The sequence below is a fragment of the Sinocyclocheilus grahami genome, unplaced genomic scaffold (genome assembly GCF_001515645.1).
Source record: "Sinocyclocheilus grahami isolate Dianchi unplaced genomic scaffold, SAMN03320097.WGS_v1.1 scaffold2670.1, whole genome shotgun sequence".
In the NCBI taxonomy this organism is placed as follows: domain Eukaryota; kingdom Metazoa; phylum Chordata; class Actinopteri; order Cypriniformes; family Cyprinidae; genus Sinocyclocheilus; species Sinocyclocheilus grahami.
In genome coordinates, this window is record NW_015507848.1 from 6,514 (window position 1) to 15,147 (window position 8,634).

The 8,634-nt window shown below is 37.1% G+C and overlaps 1 protein-coding gene across 1 annotated transcript; it reads left to right on the plus strand.

The window, feature by feature from the left end:
• Positions 1-5,402: 5,402 nt before the first annotated feature.
• On the plus strand, positions 5,403-8,392 carry LOC107575481 (collagen alpha-4(VI) chain-like). The gene is made up of 6 exons (XM_016261852.1): positions 5,403-5,598; positions 6,956-7,528; positions 7,625-7,673; positions 7,787-7,992; positions 8,098-8,313; positions 8,385-8,392. Exons 1-6 carry the CDS (start codon positions 5,403-5,405, stop codon positions 8,390-8,392), a joined length of 1,248 nt encoding a protein of 415 aa, XP_016117338.1.
• The last annotated feature ends 242 nt before the right edge of the window (positions 8,393-8,634 follow it).

An 8,634-nucleotide genomic window follows, 5' to 3' on the forward strand; every position in this document is an offset into this window, starting at 1 on the left:
AATGCAAAGATGACATTGTTTGAGATGTCTTTGTTATGGGCTATGGTTAGGGGTAAGGGTAGGGGTAGGGTTAGGTCAAATAATGTCATATTTGCATTAAAAATGACATAACTGAGCGAATGACACTTAATGACAGTTGTCATAAACATGCATAAAACCTCCATATTCATGACATGTATCATGTCATGATTATGAAGGTGTCATGTCAGTCTTATGCACACCCCTTCAAGTAAAGTGTTACCAAAAGATTAAATCCAATATTTAGTAATAATATAGCATAATGAGAGATTCATAAGCAATTTTTTGTAAGCTGGTATATTTCACCAGGAATACCAAGTCTAATAAGGTGTGAAAAAATCATACAAAACGTTGTTATACCCTGCATAATCAAAGTTATTAGATTTGAGTGCAATGTGAGAACATTAGCATTTTCATGAAAAATAAAATTCTGTTGGTCAAAATGATCGGAAATCAGCAATGGGGTTGATTTATTACTATTATTATTATTATTATTATTATATGTATTATATGTATATGTAATGAATTAATTAATATATTAACGTTGTAATGCATAATGCATTAATTCCTCTTTTACATATAGTAGTTTAACTATTTATAATAATTTAATATTACATTTTTAATGTATATATTCAATGCTTTCATGTAGGCCATTTACCTGTACAGAGTTTTGAGATTGTTCAAACTTCCGCCACAGAATCTGAAAATCCTCCAAAGGATGATTCCAGTATCAAGGGTAAAGACACATTTACTGTTCTTTTTTTTTATATAAAGGTAATTCCAATAGCCTAACCCTAACCATAAAATATTTAGAATTTCTAGAATGAAAACAAATTAATCGCATTATGATTTATTATTATTATTTTACTTTTCTTTTTTCACAAATGGAGATACATATGAGGAGCATCCCTGATTCACTAAAACAATCATGTAAATCAAGTATAAAATTATTGCTGACCTCAATATGCATGGTGAAATATGCAAGTATCAGAAGTGTGACTATTTTAAATGGCTTCAAACTGATCAGCCTGATCTTCACTGCGTGTTGCTTAAAACCTTTATTTCTATTTTCTTTCTGCTTATAGATGTTTGCCAGCTCAAACTCGATGCAGGAACTTGCTCAAACTTTTCAATGAAATGGTATTTCGAAGTCCGCAGTGGTGAATGTGTCCAGTTCTGGTACGGAGGCTGTGACGGGAACAGCAACAGGTTCGACACTCAGGAGGACTGTGAGATTCGCTGTCTCAGGGCCAAAAAATATCTCCAAACATCTAAACTGTGATACAGTCATGGTGAGAATTGTTGGCACCCTTGGTAAATGTGAACAAAGAAACGTGGGGAAAAAAATCGGCATTAATCCCTTTGATCTAAGGGAATTTAAAGAAGGGAATAAGAATTTAAAATGGAGGGAAAATCTCATTATGAAATAAATGTCTTGCTCTAATACACATTGACCACAATTAATCATACCCTTTTATCCAATACTTTTTGCGACCTCATTTTCCCAAGATAACAGCTCAGTTCACCCCACTCATTTTCTATAAGGTTCAGGTCAGGGAACTGGGTTGGCCAGGGCAGAACCTTCGTTTTGTGCTCAGTGACCCATTTTTTGTTTTGATTTTGATGTTTGTTTTTGGATCTTAGTCCTATTGGAAGATTTAACTATAGCCCATTAAAAGATTTCTTACAGAGGCAGTCAGGATTAGATTTTTTTTTATCTGTTGGTATATGATAGAATCCATGATATCATGAATCTGAACAAGATGTCCAGGAGCACCGGCAGAAAAATAGGCCCACAACATTAAAGATGCAGCAGTATATTTGTACACATAGGGTACTTTTTCACCCCTGTGTGCACCAAACCCATCTTGAGTGTTGCTGCTAAAATGCTCATTTTTAAATTTCATCTGACCATAGAACCAAGTCCCATTTGAAGACCCAGTAGTGTCAGGCAAGTGAATGTGCTGGAGTTTGTTCTCGGATGAGAGCATTTTCGTTTCCGTTTTTTTTTTTCTTTTTTTCTTGAAACCCTCCCGAACAACATGTGGTGCTATAGGTGCTGTTTGATACATTTTTAATGCTTTTTTCTGTAGCTATTTTCTGTAGCTCTCCAGCTGTGATCCTTGGCCACTCAAAATATCCTCCTCAGCTTGCATTAAGACAATCTAGACACGTCCTCTTTCATAATTTTATATTTTTATATAACTTTAATGCTGTATCAGAGCGCTGCCTTTGTACTTTTGACTGAATTGTTTATCAACTTTTATGATGGCTGTTGTTTATTGATTATTATTCAATAAATAATATTTTATTTACCATCTTGGAATGGTCTGTGTTGTCATTCATGGTCAAAAATCAACGAGTTTTCCAAGATGCCACAACATATGGTTGTAAAATTCGCCAACATTTAAATTCACAAAGAAATGGGATAATCTTTGACAGTTAAAAATTTGTTGGTTTGTGTGTTAATATGTATTAACTCGATTTTACAGGTTTTATAAACTCTGGTAACTTTTTAATGTCGTGTTTGCTAATGGCTTCATCTTGTATTGTGTTAGTTCAGCAAAATCATCTGTTGAAGTTTATTGCAGATATAGATATGCATGCATGCCTATAACTACAGTTGCATTGCAGATGCACAGTCAACTTGCTCTCCAGTGTTCACAGACCGGTGTTTTGAGTGTTCCAATATGGCAGACGGATTATGTATAGTGGCCCATAGAAAGAGCCTCTAAGGCATCTACATATATGATTTTTCACTTTCAACAACACCTTGTATTGCATTGAAAAAAAAAATCCCTTACCAGTTGAAAGGATACTATGAAAATGATTTGGCTTTCCTCAGTGGACATTTAAACTAATGTTTTATTGTGAATATGAGACTGACCTGAAAAAGGAATGCTGTATCTGATACAGGTAATCGGGAAAAGACGTGAATGGTGCAATCTGATAATATAAAATATGGTCATACAATACAAATGCCAGCAATTCAGCTTTGGAAGTTTGTAATGCCTATAGACCTTGACCTAGAGATTTGATATAAGATAAATATAAAAATAAGAATGAATCAATATATTGACCAGAAATGTTATGATATATGACACAAATATTTAGAGAGTTCAAAGGATCCAGGATCTAAGAAAACAGGAGTAGCAGCAGTTACACCACAACATGAAATGGTGATTAAAAAAATAAAATAAAATAAAAAGACTCCCAGATTTTTTTCTGTATTTACAGCAGAGTTTGTAGCTACACTCTATGACGCTCCACACTCCAGTTCAGTTGGTGGCGGTAATGCACTAATAAGCTATTCTGCCAACAGCCAATAAACAATAAAAGATGCAGGTAATCACAGTCGCTCAGTCCATTTCTCTCGGGTAATATATGGTCTATTCATAATCATTTTTGTAATACCAAGCAAGGTTAAATAAATTCATACTAAAATGCTAAACAAATTTTATCCTTGCAAGTTATTTGTATCCAAGTTTATGGGTATTCAACCAGAATGCTCTTTTTTGGGATCTGAAAATGAATCCATGCTTCATCAGTTCTTTAGATGTCCCTTCACAGTATCATTTTGGACTGAGATTTCAAATTTAGATTTTTACATCCTTTAATAACCTCATTGATATTACAGAAGAAATGGTCCGGTTTCTGTTTTGTATCACTGGCTCTGCTCTTTTAAATACTGTAAAAATCTTGTGCTTGCTAGGAAAAGGTCATATTCACAAGTCTAAAGTTACAGCTTCTAAACCAGATTTTATTGCATTTTACTCTGAATTAAAACATGTATCTGATTCCCTGTGTAAATTAAAAAGAATCAAGATTTTAAATAAGATTGAGCCATTATAGAGGTTTAGATTTTCCCCTGTCCCCCCACTTGAGTCAAAACAAAATGTAAAACACTTCTTCCTTTTTTAAATTTAGTTGTGATGTCTTGTGTTTATACTTTAAATCCCTCGTTATATGTATATAGATTGTTCTTACTCTGTTAAATTCAATTGTTAATATACTTCAGCAGTCGGTTTTACAATGTCACATTACTTGCAAAATGTTCATAAAAAAAAAAGTAATATACTCTACATGTAAACAAGGTAGGCTACGAGAGGCCATGCTTAAGTCACAGCTGAGGGGCATAACCAATTTCTGTAATATGTACAGTAAGATACTGTAAAGCGGCTATTACTATAAACAGCAAAGGATTATGGGAAAATATGGTCACTACTGTAAATTCTCTACTATAATTCAGTTTACAGTGAACTTTCCCGCGAAAAGCTGACCAATGGCAAAAGATTTCTTTTCAAGTTTTTTTTTTTTAACTCTGAGGTGGAAGTGGCGGTTAACGGACAAAAATAATGAACCAGTAACTCACCAAAAAGGTTAGTATATATTTTTTTACCTTATGTAAAAAACATATTTTTAAATTTTCACTTGTAATGTTAACAGCGAAATAATAGTGTCGTTTTTCACATCGGAAGGGTTTTGGTGCCTTCGTTTCTGACGGTTGGCTGGATCGCGGTCAAACATTAACCTCTATCAGCAGGTTCCCAAACGGGTGCAAAACAGCCATCTGTGCGCAAACACACAGGCCCATCCAACTCACTAAAAAAAAATAAAAAAAACACCACGATAGGAAGAAATATTCTTTATTTATAACTGAAATCTTGAGGTTTTCTAATATACAGTCAGGCCTTGACTTTAACACCCGCATTTGTGGTCTATTCTCCCAATTTTATTTACTATAGATCCCATTAATAATTCACTGGAATGAAAGAATCTCTCCTGTTTCTTCTCAAATCCTCACGTCTCTTTCCAGGTTGGTTTGTTTTCTCAGGTAAATACAACTCATTAGGCTATCGGTCAAAGTGACGGAAATCACTTTGAAATAGTATCAGTATTTAATGTTACCTGCCAGACCTGCCCAACCGGACCAGCCCCGGGAGAGACCTTTCGCATTCCCGTGGTCGGCCCCGGCCCGATGTTGTACCTGGAAGCAGAAGTCCTGGAGTGCGAGGAACCACCGCGTCACCCGGGCGTTCGTGTCCTTCGCCTTGGACATCCATTGTAGTGGCGCATTGTTCCACGACCCAGACAGTATACTCCTGTCGGGTGGCCAGTCGTTCGGTAAACTGCTGCTGGCGGGCCGAGAGCTCAGTCAGGCGGCGGATGACCTCTTCCATTTGTCCTGGGGAAGGGAGCGGTTCTCCTAGAAGCAAAGAGATTGTTACCGCAACCTGGCGTTACAAGTCTGTCTCAATTCACCTGTAACGCCTGCATTCTCCACCATATGTCGCGGGGTGAATGAGAACACAGACTCGGTACTGATAGAAAGAGCCCCGTAGGGTGATTTATTGCCCACACACTGATCACACGTGCTCGGAGGAATGGTGCTCGGTGCCCGTATCAACTCGTGGGGTGAAGCTCGTGGGGTGAAGTGCCGTGGTGCAGATCCCTCTCCTGGGGTGTCGTCAAAGACTGTGGATAAGGAGAAACAAGCATTAATGTCACCTAGAGCTCCGTTGCAACTCCCCGCTGGTGTCTCTTCTCCTGGCTTTTATGGCCAGTGGGAACGAGCTCCAGGTGTGCCACTCATCACGCACAGGTGTTGTGCTTCTGTGATCAGTGTGGCAGCGGTGTTTCCAGGGCGACACTGATCTGGAACCGGGATACTCGCTACATTATATATACAGTATATATATATATATATATATATATATATATTGTATTAGGCTACTAAAGGGATATTTCACTCGTCCGTTATTGCTGTGGAAAGAATCGTGTTTTTGGGGTAATTCATGGTCTATTAAAGGTACCTATGCTTTTACACTTTTAAATGTAATTTTAATGTTCAATGGTTGAAGGGTGAGTAGAATAATGTCATCTCATTGTACCCAGTTGAACCCCATTTTACCCCTTCCACTCTGGGGCATATTTTGAAATTCCGCCATGAAATTTGATTGAAATTTGCCATACCCCAATTTAAATGTTCACCCTACATACATACAGTGGAAGAAATTTAAAATGTTGGTGTCAATGTACAGAAAAACCCCTCAAACTAACAAAATCAGATTGCAATACTTCATAAATAACGTTATATGTATTTAAAATATTATAATAAACATAAAAAAAGGTACTTTTTGATATAATTTTTTTCCAGAGTCCTGTATTTGAAAGTCTGTTATTCAGGTTGTGCTCTAGGGACCTGCTGATTATTTTGTTTGATTCCCCTAGGTGGCAGAATATACTACAGTAGAAAAAATAATTCCTCTATTCCATTTTCTATACAAGAGTTATTGAAATATAACTGAAGGAAGGCGACTTGTCCTATTTAGCGTCTACAAGTGTCCTTTGCAATAACAGGTTTTATAAACTACATTACCCAAAATATTCAAATTTTCTATATGCTATAGCAGTTTTCTTGATCATTGCTTGATTTTCTTCATTTGTTATTTTTGTCTCTGAGATGCACAACTAGTAATATGCAAAATCAAAAACAGTTCCAAGCAAGATTCAGAATGTTCTGTCAATGTAAATTGGGTTTCGGGGGGTTTGATAACCTGCTATGTCCAAGACTCGTAAATTATAAGACTTGGACATAGCAGGGTGTGCTGACTTTGATGCACATAACTTGGAAACTCAGAAGTTTTTCATGGAAGTGTAAAAGATTTTTCTGTAGGAAATAGCATTTTTTTTTTTAAGTCTGATTAGTTTTTCTTTTTAAGTCTGATTATCTAGAAAAGACAGAGGAGGTTGAGTCAAAACAGGCTGACTTTTAAAAATATTGTGGTTAAGGCAACATAATGACAGTGGCATATTTACAGCAAAAACTGATTACACAATTAAAATGACCTTTGTGTTATTTCATTTGTGCAAATATAAGAATTAAGAGCAGAATCAAGTGGTCAAAATTCTATCTAAAAATATTCCCTTTGCCTAGGCTGCAACCAGACTGCTCAGGCAGACATTGTGCTCCTTGTTGACTCGTCTGGTAGCATTGGAGAGAGTGATTTCGAAGAAGTGAGGAAGTTCCTCCATTCTTTTGTGGACAGGTTTAACCTTAGGCCCGACAAGGTGAGAGTGGGACTTGCTCAGTTCAGTGACAGGCCATACCAAGAGTTCCTGCGCGGTGACTATTCAGATAAGAGAGATCTGCACCAAAAGTTGAATGATCTCATCTACCGTAGAGGAGGCACCAACACTGGTCTGGCTCTGACTTTCATCCGTGAAAATTACTTTAGACTGGCCAGACAGAATGTTCCTGGCATTGCCATAGTCATCACAGATGGGGAATCAAATGATGATGTGGAGGAACCTTCCCAGAGACTACGAAACCTAGGAGTTTCCATCTTTGTCATCAGGGTGGGAACGGGCAACATGGAAAAACTGCATACCATTGCTAATACCCCACATGAAGAGTTCTTATTCAGTATCGACAATTATAAAGAACTGCAAGGTCTAAAAGAAAGAAAGAAAGTCAAGGTGTGCTTTACTGTGACGCTCCAATCACAAGGTAACAGATTTTATTTGGTATGCTTTCCTATTTGTGTATTTGTGTTGGGAGTGTTGAATATGAAAACCTTAAAATTACTACAAAAACTTCTACTAGCTTTGAGTCCCATCACAGTGAACTCCTATCTGCTGTTGTTTGTGCTCAAGTATGGGACCGTTTATTGATTTATGTTTTAGATGCAAGTAATTCTATTCCTTTGTTTCCATTCTCTTTAGCTTTTGTGCCAAAATTTGCTGATATCTTCATATTGGTTGATAGTTCAGCATCTAGACAAGAGCAGCAAATAATAAGGACTTTTCTTCCAAGACTGCTCCAGCAGCTCAACGTGGGAAAGAATACTAATCGTGTCGGCCTGGCTCAGTTCAGCGAAAATGTCAAAGAGGAGTTCCTACTAAATACTGATAAGGCTAGAAATGAGATTTTGTCATCTATTCGCAGCCTGACACTGAGGCCTACAGGGGAGCGTAAAATTGGCAATGCAATTGAATATGCTCATAAAAATTTCTTCAGTAAGGTCTCTGGAAGCCGTGTCTCTGAAGGCTTTAAGCAATTTCTGTTAGTCATTTCAGCTGGAGAATCTGCCGATGGTGTCGTCCAAGCATCCCGCACAATCAAAACAGATGCAGTGACAGTTTTTGGTGTTGGCTTGAGCAAAGCTGATGCACATGAAATGAAGTACATCTCTAGTCAACCACACAGCTACAAGTTAGTAGGTAACATCCAACAAGTACAACAGAAAATTAAGTCTGCCATTGACACATGGGAAGATGCTGCTGTCGCAAGGGGTGAGTGCATGCATTATCTATTATTCTTTCCAAAAAACCCATAAACTTTTCTCATTTTCTCATTTGTTTAGAGTTTTAACTTGAAAAACTATTATGTAGTACATAATCCTAAAGACTCTGGTTTTATAAAGTTCTCATATTTTTTTTGACAGAGTGCATGTTTGACGTGGTGGCAGATATCGCTTTTATTGTTGATCAGTCCAGCAGTATCAGATCCAAAAACTTCCAACTTGTACGCGACTTTCTCGAGAACACCATCGGAGGTCTCGATGTAGGTGAGGGAAAAATAAAAATAGCTGTGGTTCTCTATAGTGACTTCCC

Bases quoted from the DNA above. Each gene is read 5' to 3' on its own strand.
- LOC107575481 (XM_016261852.1), top strand. From the start codon at position 5,403: ATGGTGCTCGGTGCCCGTATCAACTCGTGGGGTGAAGCTCGTGGGGTG. The intron at 5,599-6,955 runs GTGTGCCACTCA...CCCTTTGCCTAG, and splicing joins CCAGTGGGAACGAGCTCCAG to GCTGCAACCAGACTGCTCAG. The intron at 7,529-7,624 runs GTAACAGATTTT...AACTTCTACTAG, and splicing joins TGTGACGCTCCAATCACAAG to CTTTGAGTCCCATCACAGTG.